The sequence below is a fragment of the Macaca fascicularis genome, chromosome 5 (assembly GCF_037993035.2).
Source record: "Macaca fascicularis isolate 582-1 chromosome 5, T2T-MFA8v1.1".
NCBI classification, from domain to species: Eukaryota; Metazoa; Chordata; class Mammalia; order Primates; family Cercopithecidae; genus Macaca; species Macaca fascicularis.
The window spans coordinates 3,129,183-3,143,275 of record NC_088379.1 but is presented as its reverse complement, the minus strand read 5'-3'; the positions used below and the strand labels follow the sequence as shown (position 1 = coordinate 3,143,275).

Genomic DNA, 14,093 nt, shown 5'->3' with positions numbered 1-14,093 from the left:
GGGCCTCTACCCACACCAGGAGAGGCAGCTAGAGCTGAATGAGTAGTTCCACTGACCAGAAGGGTCTAAGGCTCTTCGAGACTCTCAGTTTCCCCCTCTGCAGTGGCAGCCTGGGGACTCAGGCCCCTCCAAGGCTGGGGTCAGCCTTGGCCAGGTGGTATCTGGCAGTGTGCCCGGCACCCTGGCAGGCTATCTCCCGCACAGAGCCCTCCCCATCAGACATGAGCACACAGTGACGGTGAGACGGGGACCGTGGGGACAAGGACAGGCCAGCAGCTCCCTGGACACCCTGAGTTCCCATGGGGAGGGACAACAGGAGTGCCGGGTGGAACGTCCCGCACCCATGGCTGCAGACGACGTTTTATCAAGACATGAACATTTGGAGGTCTCCTTTCGGCACACAGACAAACTTGGGAACAAAAAAATTAAAATATAAAACTGCTTCCCAGATTTAGACAAAGAAATTGCTGAAAGAATTTTATTTGTGAGTAAAACATGTTACACTGGAGAAAGGACATTCAGGACCTGTCCTCCCAAGTCGGTGTCCATATATGCAACTATATTTCATGTTGTAATACAAAGGATTAAACTACAAAAGTGAAAATTAAGTCATTGCATATGTGGGGTAAAGGAAGGGATAAAAGGGGATAAAGGAAGAGTCCACGGTTAAGGACTTTTCATTCTGCCTTGGCAACAAAACGACACAGAAGAGAGGCAGCACGCTTGCCCGCGTAGCAGGCCCTGCGGCTCAGAGGAAGCTCGAAGCGGCAGGCAGTGCCATGCGGCAGCCTGCTTCTCGCTCGGCTGGCCAATCAGTGGGATCCGAGGTGGCTCGGCCCATCATGCCCAGGGTCTGAGCCCACACCTGGCACCAGCTCTATCAGGGACCTGTTGGGCCCACACAAGCTTGCCTGCACCTAGTCAGACTGGTACCAGGCAGCTCCTGAAATGGGTCACCCTCCAGTTCCTGCTCAGCAGCTCTGAGCCCTTTTCCAGCCTCTTCCAGGGAAGTGAAAACAACAGTATTAGCCAAGGAGCGCACGTCTCAGCCTCCCTCAGTGACGACCATGTCGAGGGGCCCTGGGGCTACTCTCCACCTCGAGTTACCTTTTATCACAACTAGGGCATCTTTCTGGCTGAGTTAACGGTGAGAACAGATCCCCTGAAACCTCCCCCAAGTAAGTGAAAAGTGCTCTACTATGGGGTCTGGAAAGAAAAAAGCAAAAAGCCTGTTCACGTTCACAGTCAAAAAATATAAGCTAAATTGTAAACCTACTCAAAGAAAATTCTAGAAAGGACTCTTCCCCTCCTGATACACCTTCCCTATGACAGGAATCCAGAGACCCAAGTGAAAAAACTGAGCTCCTGAATCTGGTTGTGGTCAAGGGCTCATCGGTCAGACATGCATAGCATCGCGTTGGGTGCACACAGGCCCATCTGCCGCTGGCGTTTCCTGCCCAGCATCTGGCCCAGACCTGCCTCTTCAAGGCCGCTGGTGGGCACACGAGTGTTTTCACAGGACCAAGGCTGTGTATATAGACTTAAGTGAGATCACTGAGCAGAGAGAATGCCACATGGAACCAGGAGTCTGAGTCCGTCACCTGAGACCTTAGGGTGGAGGGAAGCCGAGCAGAAACAGAATGTGCTGATTTCACAACAGGGAGGGTGGCAGGAAAGGTCAAGGCTCAGGAGGGTGACACCTGTGGCCACAGCTGCAGCAGCCTCCAGTACCTTCCAGCTAGGACCATGACTTAGTGCCTCCCCGGTGTGAGGAGAGCACATCTCCCCCAGAAGCTGAGGCTGAGAGGACAAGAGGCGGGGGGTGGGACTGCTGCGCACACGCGGGGTCAGCCCAGGGCTACACAGGGCTGCTCACGTGCGGGGACCCCTAGCTAGTGGAGGGCTTGGCTTTTTGCATTCCATTACACAAGGACAGGGCACGGACGCAGTCGGGGACTCTGGCGGGCCAGGGTCGCTCCGGACAGGACAGTGTTAGCGTGGGGCCTTCAGGAGTCACTCTTCTTCTTGCTCTTCTTCAGAAAGGACGGGGTACGGAACTTCTTCTTCTTTTTGGACGGGGACTTGCCTGGAGACCCATCGCTGCCAGGGTCCGCGGCGGCCCCCTCCTCGGCAGCTGAGGGGGCAGCCTCTTCAGCCACCGGGGCTGGGTCTGGGGCTGGCTCGGGGCTGGCCTCAGTAGGGGCCTCAGTGGGGCTTGGGGGTCTCTGGGCTTCCTCCTCCTTCTCTAACATAGGGAAGCCGAGTGCTTCTGAAGGCTCGTCAGGGGACAGATCGGGGAGAGTTGGCTTAAAGGTGGCGGCATCACTGTCATCTCCAGTAGCTGGCTCTGGCACAAGGTCTAGTGGGTGAGGTGAGAGATGGGGTTAAGGGTTCCTGCCCAGATCTCAAAGGGCAGCTTGAGATGGGGGCACCCCACACAGGAAACTGCCATTTCATTTTACTCTACGGATTTTTACCAAGGCAAGAAACTTAAAATATGGTCTACTCTACTGTATGGCTGGATGGAGCTAATATCACAAAACACAGACTTGGTCTCGGGGTAGCTTTTAGCTCCTTCTTGTGGGCAGTGTGGTGACACCACCAGACTCCGCCCCAGGCTTGGGTCCCCCCACCAGAAAGACAGACTGCAGCACAAGCTGAGGACAGCTAAAGGAGCGACGTCCCGCTTTCATTATGTGAAGATAAGTCTGCCCTGTCACCTTAAGGGCATGTATTCATAGTCGTGAAATTAAGTCTAAATTTGGGTCCACAACACCTGGTCTCCCCCAAAACAGCCAGTAGAAAATTGTGCGTAACTCCCACAGCACGTGTGATGTCAACATCCAAAAGAACAAAGCCGTTTAGGATGGAAGTTAATTAAAAGGAAAAAGACGGCCTTTAAGGCAAGGAGCGGGGGCAAAAACTCCCAACCAGCATCAGGAGTGGCCCTCTGTGAAGGAGCACGTCGGCCCTGAGGACACAGCCTGGGGGCGCCTTCCTTCCACACTTACCCGGCACCCGCTTTGTCCATTCCATTCGTAAACAGCCTACAACATTACCAGCAACTGACAGGTTAGACACCACAAGCTGTTTAGTGTTTAAAAATCAAGCCACACATCAGGGCCAGGGGAGTCAGCTGAGTGGTTAGGAGCAGCACAGGAGGCCCAGGCCCCAAACCCTCAAGGCTTTACCTTTGGGAAGCTGGAAGCGCCCCCACCCCGCCGGCTGCCCCAGGCTAATTCCAGGCCAGGCTTCTTGAGGCCGGGAGAGGGCTGTGGGGACACAGGCGCCGCTCCCTGTGAGGAGGTGGGGCCCGCTCTGCTGGGCACGGTGCGGCTGATGCTAGGACAGAGGCTGCCCCAGGGTGCTCGCTCTGGAGAGCTGCCATCCTCTGAGCCAACATCACACTGGCTTTAAAAGGGTCCAATATCCGCTCCTCTGCCCACCTTCCTTGGACCAGCTTCAGCAAAGCTCTAAGGCAATCCGACCCCACACAGCAGGTGGCAGAACCCCAGCCTGTCTGAACCGAGGCTGCCCTTAACGTCTGATCCAGTGTGGTAAAACCCTCCCACCAAGCAATCCAAAGAGACCCTCGAAGGCCGGAGGTAAGAACCTCTGAGGCCCAGAGTGCTCCAGTGGCACCTAGGTGCATAGAGGCCCTGAGGGAGGCACCCGCTGCCGCTCAAGGCAGCACAGTGCTCAGGTGACTGAGCCACTTCCAGGAAGGCCTCCAAAGGACTGGGTCCAAAAAAGGGGGGGCTTCTGTTTTTATTTTAAATAAACAGAAAACAAAATAAACAACAAAGAAGCAGGAGAATGAGGCGAAGCACAGGGCACCGGTGCAGAGCGGAGGCAGCGCGGTACTTACTAGGGTAACAGGTACTCTCTAGCGCATCCGTCTCCTGCTTGTGACGCAGCCACAGGAAGAAAAAAGCACAAGGAGAGAATCTATGCATTCAGTCACAGCCATCAGGTTACAGAAGAAGAAAGGCAGGGCCATGGGCTTCACGAGAGACACGGATGTACGAGACCGAGGGACAGACACCCGGGATCACACACCACAGACACACGGTGGCTGAGAGGCAGCCGGCGTGTGGCTCACACAGCGGAGAGCAACTCCGGAGGTGGCATCTGCATGACAACACGGCACAAGGAGTGGGCGAGCAATGGGCAACGCAGACACCAGCAACCACGGTGGGTTCCGACCCCCGAGGCCAGCCTTCCTACTTGGTCACAGCTCACATACAAATCTGTTTTGCCTGGAGTTACCCAGGACAGAACCAATATAGGAGAAAAGAAGTGTCACGTCTTGGCGTTGATGCAAGCACACACTTCTCTGTTGGTGTTAACACAACTCCCGCCACGTTCCGCCACAGCGCGCACGAGCCGTGCACCCTCCCACAGTGGCGGCCACTGCCACCCAGAGCTCACCTTCCTCCAGCTTGATGGGAGTGCTGGGAGGTGGGTGGGGGACCGCAGGCTGGTCTGGAGGACTCTTTTCTTTCTGTTCTCTAGCCTCGTCCAGATTCTCTGCAGAGAAACAACAAGGATATGGTAGGAGCTGTGGACGCCATGAGCCTGCACCTGCCTCCGTGGCAGATGGGGCAGCCTGCTCGGCCGCCCTCTGAGAAGGCAGGGCTCTCAACCCTTTCCCTGTTCCTCTCCGAGAGCGGATAAAGGAAGCTGTGACCTGGGTGTTGACTGATGTGAATTTCAGAGAAACATAAACAACTTCAGATACAAAATTCATTTCTATTCTTATTCCAAAGAGAATCTGCCAGAGCTGGCTCTGTGATGGACTCAAATGGTGTGCCCTGGCCTGTCCCCCGCTGTCCTGTGCGAGTAGGCAGCCCCTCCCTCCCAACCTTCTCCCTGCTAAGCAGGTGGCGGAGGGTCCTGAGCCCACTCACCACCTCAAGGGACATCACATGAGCAATTATTTTGGTTTTAATTCTGTGGTAGGGCATTTTATCCCAATAATTTAAACTTGGCAACTGTAATGCATATTTTTAGTTTATAAAGTGAAAAATGCTAATAAGAACCAGAGGAAAAAATGCAGGAACTAGCATCCTGGATATAGAAAAGGATTCCAAGTCTACTTCTCGTTTGAGGGAAAATATGGATCAACACTATGCTAATTCCTTCCATGTCTGTCTTTATTTCAGAAGTTTAGATTAATAGCTTTGAATCAGCAGATCTGTATTTTGAACAAGCAGCTGTCATTACCCTTCTGAGCTCCCAGGGCCTCTGCTCCCACCCTAACAGCTGGCTCACCTCCCCAAGTACCATGTTGGCAGCTACCTTCCAGAAGCCAGGCACCCATAAAAAGGCCGCCACACCACCTATCTGAGTGAGCACACAGCCTCAACCAGGAAAAGGTGCTGACCTCCGGCAGCCAGCCTGCATTTTACCTGTGGCACACACTCCCCTCAGCCCACGCCAAGGGCCGGATCAGACCTCCTGTGGGTTCTCCTGCTAACAGCTCTGTGATCACAGAGCATGGCCAGAGCCGTCCCCATCCACACTCAGCTGCCATCACAGCCCTGCTGAAGGAGCCTCACACGGGGGGGTGGGGGGAACTCCAGGTATCTTGTTTGACTGAAAAACAATCCAGGTTACTCAGATGCCAGGAGACCCCAAAGGGCAGACACATCTCTGTGTACACGTGCACAGAAACTAGGATTAGGCCGCATGACCCACAGCTCAAGCCGACTACCTCTACGTCTTGCTCTGAGGCAGGTAATTACAGCAATGGCTCAAAGCTTCACTGGAGGGAGACAACCAGCAGCAGGGCCCGGTGTGTGTGAAGGCCCGAACAGTAAATAGCGGTGTAACACTGAAAAACAATTCAGCAACTCAAATTTCAGTAACTACGTAATGCAGTGGCTGGTCTAGAACAAGACAAAAACCGGTTAAGAGGTCCTCTTAGGAGGAGTGCCTAGTTCCCAGGATGACTACAGCCCAGGAGGGAAACAGTCAGTCCCACACACCGAGGTCGCTCCAGCAAGGCCGACCCCAGAGGACTGAGAAGCACACTGAGGTTTCAGTAAAAACCTGAGTTGAAGCTAATGGCCCTGAGGATGCTGGCGGGGGCCCCGTGCCCCTGGTTCTTCCTGGTGCCAGCACCAAGGTTGCTTAGAGCCTAGTGGACAAGAGAGCTGGTAGCAGGGAGCTTGGAGGAAAAGCAGCTGATTCCCCATGAGCCCTCAAGGAAGAGGAGACCTGCTTCTCTCATTAGTTCTCAACATTTTCTTTTCAAAGCTGACATCTGAAACCACCTGCTCCATGAGAGTCTGAAATGAGCCGCTTATTTTTATTCATTGTAAGACTGCCCCATCTTTGACCGCCTTTGCCAGTGAGCTACCAAGAGAAAGGCAGGCTGCACCAGCCACTCCTGACAGGACCTGGGCACATGCCAGGGCAGTCAGCATGTTCACCCTCAGGCCTGCGACCACACCTGCACAGGAGACCCTCAAGGTTTATGGAGAAAGAGAATTTCTGTAGAAACCCCAAGCCCTACACACAAGCACCACAAGGACATTCAGAGCATCCCCCTGCACAGAGGCCGGGGCTGACTGCTGTGATCAAAGACTCAGTGAGGAAAGCAATGCGCTTTTGTCCAAATCAGGGCTCAGCCATGCACAACCTCGTTCTTGGGAGCCGCCCTGTCTGAGCCCCCTATTCCTCTGCTCTAACTGGGGGAAAATGACCAATCTCACAGGGTTACTTTGGGAATGAGATGAGATGTACGCACAACAGCACTGGGCATGTGCCCAGCACGATGGCTCAGCAATGATGAGTGTTAAGAATCAAACCAAGTAAAGGAGGTCTCTCCCCAGTGATGCTTCAACAGACAGAAATACCGTGTTGGTAAAAGAGACAAACGCTGGGGTGACTGTCAACATGGCCAAAGGAACAGCTCTGGTCTGCAGCTCCCAGCGAGATCAACCCAGAAGGTGGGTGATTTCTGCACTTCCAACTGAGGTACCTGGCTCATCTCACTGGGACTAGTTAGACCATGGGTGCAGCCCACGGAGGGCGAGCCGAAGCAGGGTAGGGTGTTGCTCACCCGGGAAGTGCAAGGAGTCAGGGAACTCCCTCCTGTAGCCAAGGGAAGCCGTGAGGGACTGTGCCTTGAGAAATGGTGCATTCCGGCTCAGATACTATGCTTTTCCCACGGTCTTCACAATCCACAGACCAGGAAATTCCCTTGGCTGCCTACGCCACCAGGGCCCTGGGTTTCAAGCACAAAACTGGTCACCCATTTGGGCAGACGCTGAGCTAGCTGCAGGAGTTCTTTTTTAATACCCCAGTGGCGCCTGGAATGCCAGCAAGACAGAACCCTTCGCTCCCCTGGAAAGGGGGCTGAAGTCAGGGAGCCAAGTAGTCTTGCTCAGCAGATCCCACCCCCATGGAGCCCAGCAAGCTAAGATCCACTGGCTTGAAATTCTTGCTGCCAGCACAGCAGTCTGAAGTCCACTTGGGATGCTGGAGCTTGGTGGGGGGAGGGGCGTCCACCATTTCTGAGGCTTGAGTAGGCCATTTTCCCCTCACAGTGTAAACAAAGCTGCCAGGAAATCTGAACTGGGCGGAGCCCACCGCAGCTCCTCAAAACCACTATAGCCAGACTGCCTCTCTAGATTCCTCCTCTTGAGGCAGGGCAACTCTGAAAGAAAGGCAGCAGCCCCAGTCAGGGGCTTATAGATAAAACTCCCATCTCCCTGGGACAGAGCACCTGGGGGAAGGGGCAGCTGTGAACACAGCTTCAGCAGAGTTAAGTTACTGCCTGCTGGCTCTGAAGAGAACAGCGGATCTCCCAGCACAGTGCTCAAGCTCTGCTAAGGGAGAGACACTGCCTCCTCAGGAGACACCTACCAGCAGGGGTCGACAGACAACACCTCATACAGGAGAGCTCCGGCTGGCATCTGGCAGGTGCCCCTCTGGGACAAAGCTTCCAGAAGAAGGGACAGGCAGCAATCTTTGCTGTTCTGCAGCCTCTGCTGGTGATACCCAGGCAAACAGGGTCTGGAGTGCACCTCCAGCAAACTCCAGCAGACCTGCAGCAGAAGGGACTGATAGAAGGAAAACTAACAGAAAGGAATAGCATCAACATCAACAAAAAGGACGTTCACACGAAAACACCATCTGAAGGTCACCAACATCAAAGATCAAACGTAGATAAATCCACAAAGATGAGGAAAAACCAGCGCAAAAAGGCTGAAAATTTCAAAAACCAGAACGCCTCTTCTCCTCCAAAGGATCACAACTCCTCGCCAGCAAGGGAACAAAACTGGACAGAGAATGAGTTTGATGAATTGACGGAAGTAGGCTTCAGAAGGTGGGTGGTAATAAACTCCTCCGAGCTAAAGGGGCATGTTCTAACCCAATGCAAGGACGCTAAAAACCTTGAAAAAAGGTTAGAGGAATTGCTAAGTAGAATAACACTTTAGAGAAGAACATAAATGACCTGATGGAGCTGAAAAACACAGCATGAGAACTTCATGAAGCATACACAAGTAGTAATAGCCGAATAAATCAAGCAGAAGAAAGGATATCAGAGATTGAAGATCAACTTAATGAATAAAGTGTAAAGACAAGATTAAAGAAAAAAGAATGAAAAGAAATGAACAAAGCCTCCAAGAAATATAGGACTATGTGAAAAGACCAAAGCTACGTTTGATTGGTGTGCCTGAAAATGACAGGCAGAATGGAACCAGAAAACACTCTTCAGGATATTATCCAGGAGAACTTCCCCAACCTAGCAAGATAGGCCAACATTCAAATTCAGGAAACAGGGAGACAACCACAAAGATACTCCTCAAGAAGAGCAACCCCAAGACACATAATCATCAGATTCACCCAAGGTTGAAATAAAGGAAAAAAATTTAAGGGCAGTCAGAGAGAAAGGTGGGGTTACCCACAAAGGGAAGCCCATCAGACTAACAGCAGATCTCTCTGCAGAAACCCTACAAGCCAGAAGAGAGTGGGGGCCAATATTCAACATTCTTAAAAGAATTTTCAACCCAGAATCTGATATCCAGCCAAACTAAGCTTCATAAGTGAAGGAGAAATAAACTCCTTTACAGACAAGCAAATGCTGAGAGATTTTGTCACCATCAGGCCTGCCTTACAAGAGCTCCTGAAGCAAGCACTAAATATGGAAAGCAAAAACCGGTTCCACCCACCGCAAAAGTATACCAAATTGTAAAGACCATCAACACTATAAAGAAACTGCATCAACTAATGGGCAAAATAACCAGCTAGCATCATAATGACAGGATCAAATTCACACATAACAATATTAACCTTGGCCGGGCGCGGTGGCTCAAGCCTGTAATCCCAGCACTTTGGGAGGCCGAGACGGGCGGATCACGAGGTCGGGAGATCGAGACCATCCTGGTTAACACGGTGAAACCCCGTCTCTACTAAAAAATACAAAAAACTAGCCGGGCGAGGTGGCGGGCGCCCGTAGTCCCAGCTACTCGGGAGGCTGAGGCAGGAGAATGGCGTGAACCCGGGAGGCGGAGCTTGCAGTGAGCTGAGATCCGGCCACTGCACTCCAGCCTGGGTGACAGCGCGAGACTCCGTCTCAAAAAAAAAAAAAAAACAACAACAACAATATTAACCTTAATATGTGAACAGGCTAAATGCCCCAATTAAAAGACACAGACTGGCAAATTGGATAGTCAAGACCCATCAGTGTGCTGTATTCAGGAGACCCGTCTCACATGTGAAGACACACATAGGCTCAAAATAAAGGGATAGAAGAATATTTACTAAGCAAAAGGAAAGCAAAAAAAAAAAAAAAAAAGGCAGGAGTTGCAATTCTAGTCTCTAATAAAACAGACTTGAAGCCAACAAAAATTTAAGAAGACAAAGAAGGGCATTACCTAATGGTAAAGGGATCAATGTAACAAGAAGAGCTAACTATCCTAAATATACATGCAACCAATACAGGAGCACCCAGATTCATAAAGCAACTTCTTAGAGACCTACAAAGAGACTCAGACTCCCACACAATAATAATGGGAAATTTTAACACCCCACTGTCAATATTAGATCGACAAGACAGAAAATTAACAAGGATATTCAGGACTTGAACTCAGCTCTGGACCAAGCAGACCTAATCGACATCTACAGAACCCTCCACCCCAAATCAACAGAATATACATTCTTCTCAGCACCACATTGCACTTATTCTAAAACTGACCACATAATTGGAAGTAAAACACTCCTCAGCAAATGTAAAAGAACAGAAATTATAACAAACTGTCTCTCAGACCACAGAGCAATCAAATTAGAACTCAGGATTAAGAAACTCACTCAAAACTGCATAACTACATGGAAACTGAACAGCCTGCTCCTGAATGACTACTGGGTAAATAACAAAATTCAGGCAGAAATAAATAAGTTATTTGAAAACAATGAGAAAAAAGACACAGCATACCAGAATCTCTGGGACACAGCTAAAGCAGTGTTCAGAGGGAAATTTATAGCACTAAATGCCCACAGGAGAAAGCAGGAAAGATCTAAAATCGACACCCTAACATCATAATTAAAAGAACTAGAGAAGAGCAAACAAATTCAAAAGCTAGCAGAAGATAAGAAATGACTAAGATCAGAGCAGAACCGAAGGAGAGAGACACAAAAAAAGCCTTCAAAAAAATCAGTGAATCCAGGAGCTGGTTTTTTGAAAAGATTGATAATTAGCCAGACTAATAAAGAAGAAAAGAGAGAAGAATCAAATAGACACAATAAAGAGAAGAATCAAATAGACACAAAAAATGATAAAAGGGAGATCACCACCAATCCCACAGAAATACAAACTACCATCAGAGAATACTATAAACACCTCTACACAAATAAACTAGAAAATCTAGAAGAAATGTATAAATTCCTGGATACATACACCCTCCCAAGACTGAACCAGGAGGAAGTCAAATCCCTGAACAGACCAGTAACGAGCTCTGAAATTGAGGTAGTAATAAATAGCCTACCAACCAAAAAGAGCCCAGGACCAGAAAGATTAACAGCCAAATTCTACCAGAGGTACAAAAAGGAGCTGGTAGGTACCATTCCTTCTGAAACTTCCAGACAATAGAAAAAGAGGGACTCCTCCCTAACTCATTTTATAAGGCCAGCATCATCCTTATACCAAAACCTGGCAGAGACACAACAAAAAAAGAAAATTTCAGGCCAATATCCCTGATGAACATCAATGCGAAAATCCTCAATAAAATACTGGCAAACCGAATCCAGCAGCACATCAAAAAGCTTATCCACCACAATCAAGTTGGCTTCATCCCTGGGATGCAAGGCTGGTTCAACATACACAATCAGCTAGGTGCAGCGGTTCACGCCTGTAATCCCAGCACTTTGGGAGGCCGAGGCAGGTGGATCATGGGGTCAGGAGATCGAGACCATCCTGGCCAACACAGTGAAACCCCATCTCTAATAAAAATACAAAAATTAGCTGGGTGTGGTGGCGTGCGTCTGTAGTCTCAAGTACTCAGGAGGCTGAGGCTTGAATCAGGAGGCAGAGGTTACAGTGAGCCAAGATTGCACCACTTCACTCCAGCTTGGGTAACAGAGGGAGACACTGTCTCAGGAAAAAAAAAAAAAAAAAAATCAACAAATAACAAAAAAACCATATGCAAATCAATAAACATAATCCATCGTATAAACAGAACTAACGACAAAAACCACGATTATCTCAATAGATGCAGAAAAGGCCTTCAATAAAATTCAACATCCCCTCATGCTAAAAACTCTCAATAAACTAGGTATTAGCTATTTCTGACAAACCCACAGCCAATATCGTACTGAATGGGCAAAGGCTGGAAGCATTCCCTTTAAAAACTGGCACAGGACATGGATGCCCTCTCTCACCACTCCTATTCAACATAGTATTAGAAGTTCTGGCCAGGGCAATCAGGCAAGAGAAAGAAATAAAGCGTATTCAAATAGGAAAACAGGAAGTCAAATTGTCTCTGTTTGCAGATGACATGATTGTATATTTAGAAAACCCCATCATCTCAGCCCAAAATCTCCTTAAGCTGATAAGCAACTTCAGCAAAGTCTCAGGATACAAAATCAATGTGCAAAAATCACAAGCATTCCTATACACCAACAACTGACAAACAGCCAAATCATGAGTGAACTCCCATTCACAATTGTTACAAAGAGAATAAAATACCTGGGAATACAACTTACAAGGGATGTGAAGGACCTCTTCAAGGAGAACTACAAACCACTGCTCAAGGAAATAAGAGAGCACACAAACAGAAAAATATTCCATGCTCATGGATATGAAGAATCAATATTGTGAAAATGGCCATACTGCCCAAAGTAATTCATAGATTCAATGCTATGCCCATCCAGCTACCACTGACTTTCTTCACAGAATTAGAGAAAACTACTTTAAATTTCATATGGCACCAAAAAAGAGCGTGTATGGCCAAGACAATCCTAAGCAAAAAGAACAAAGCTGTAGGCATCACACTACCTGACTTAAAACTATACTACAAGGCTACAGTAACCAAAACAGCATGGTACTGGTACCAAAACAGATATATAGACCAACAGAACAGAATAGAGACCTCAGAAATAACGTCACACCTCTACAACCATCTGATCTTTGACAAACTGGACAAAAACGAGCAATGGGAAAAGGATTCCCTATTAAACAAACGGTGTTAAGAAAACTGGCTAGCCATATGCAGAAAAGTGAAACTGGACACCTTCCTTACATCTTATACAAAAATTAACTCAAGATGGGTTAAACATAAGACCTAAAACCATAAAAACCCTAGATGAAAACCTAGGCAATACCATTCAGGACACAGGCATGGGCAAAGACTTCATGACTAAAATACCAAAAGCAATGGCAACAAAAGCCTAAATTGACAAATGGGATCTAATTAAACTAAAGAGCTTCTGCACACCAGAAGAAACTATCATCAGAGTGAAAAGGGAACCTACAGAATGGGAGAAAATTTTTGCAATCTATCCATCTGACAAAGGGCTGATATCCAGGATCTACAAGGAACTTAAAGTTACAAGAAAAAAACAACCCCATCAAAAAGCGGGACAACCCCATCAAAACGACGCTTCTCAAAAGACATTTATGTGGCCAACAAACATAGGAATAAAAGCTCATCATCACTGGTCATTAGAGAAATGCAAATCAAAACCACAATGAGATACCATCTCACACCAGTTACAATGGCGATCATTAAAAAGTCAGGAAACAACAGAAGCTGGAGAGGATGTGGAGAAACAGGAACGCTTTTACACTGTTGGTGGGAGTGTAAATTAGTTCAACCATTGTGGAAGACAGTGTGGTGATTCCTCAAGGATCTAGAACCAGAAATACCATTTGACCCAACAATCCCGTTATTGGGTATATACCCAAAGGATTATAAACATTCTACTATAAAGACATATGCACACATATGTGTACTGCACCACTATGCACGATACCAAAGACTTGGAACCAACCCAAATGCCCATCAGTGATAGACTGGATAAAGAAAATGTGGCATATACACACCAAGGAATACTATGCAGTCGTAAAAAAGGATGAGTTCATGTCCTTTGCAGGGACATGGATGAAGCTAGAAACCATTATTCTCAGCAAACACAGGAACAGAAAACCAAACACCACATGTTCTCACTCAAAAGTGGGAGCTGAACAATGAGAACACATGGACACAGGGAAGGGAACATCACACACCAGGGCCTGTCAGGGGTGTGGGGCTAGGGGAAGGATAGCATTAGGAGAAATACCAAATGCAGATGATGGGTTGATGGGTACAGCAAACCACCATGGCACATGTATACCTATGTAACAAACCTGCACGTTCTGTATATGTATCCCAACACTTAAAATATAATTAATTTAAAAAAAGAGAGAGAAAGACAAATGTCTCTTAAAAATGATATTCAGGGCTGGGCACGGTGGCTCATGCCTGTAATCCCAGCACTTTGGGAGGCCGAGGCAGGTGGATCACAAGTTCAAGAGATTGAGACCATCCTGGCCAACATGGTGAAACCCCGTCTCTACTAAAAATACAAAAATGAGCTGGGCGTGG

General features: G+C 48.5%; 1 protein-coding gene and 1 long non-coding RNA gene across 31 annotated transcripts in view; both read right to left on the bottom strand.

The window, feature by feature from the left end:
- Positions 1-450: 450 nt before the first annotated feature.
- The window catches only part of ADD1 (adducin 1), a 96,495-nt gene continuing 82,852 nt past the window's right edge, over positions 451-14,093 (bottom strand). For 18 of the 30 annotated variants that reach the window (XM_065544693.2, XM_074039259.1, XM_074039262.1 and 15 more), the window contains 2 exons: positions 4,432-4,530; positions 451-2,359 (listed from right to left, as the gene is read on the bottom strand). In XM_065544693.2, coding sequence (XP_065400765.1) covers positions 2,007-2,359; positions 4,432-4,530 — 452 coding nt within the window. In that variant the 3' untranslated portion in view covers positions 451-2,006. Of the gene's footprint in view, positions 2,360-3,868; positions 3,903-4,431; positions 4,531-14,093 lie in introns of all 30 variants that reach the window. The other 12 variants (XM_074039273.1, XM_005554336.5, XM_005554337.5 and 9 more) reach the window with 1 other exon arrangement.
- Positions 8,988-9,813, bottom strand: LOC141410273 (uncharacterized). Its single transcript, XR_012434579.1, has 2 exons — positions 9,627-9,813; positions 8,988-9,306 (listed from the first exon to the last, which is right to left on the bottom strand). It is a non-coding gene; the product is annotated as an uncharacterized lncRNA (long non-coding RNA).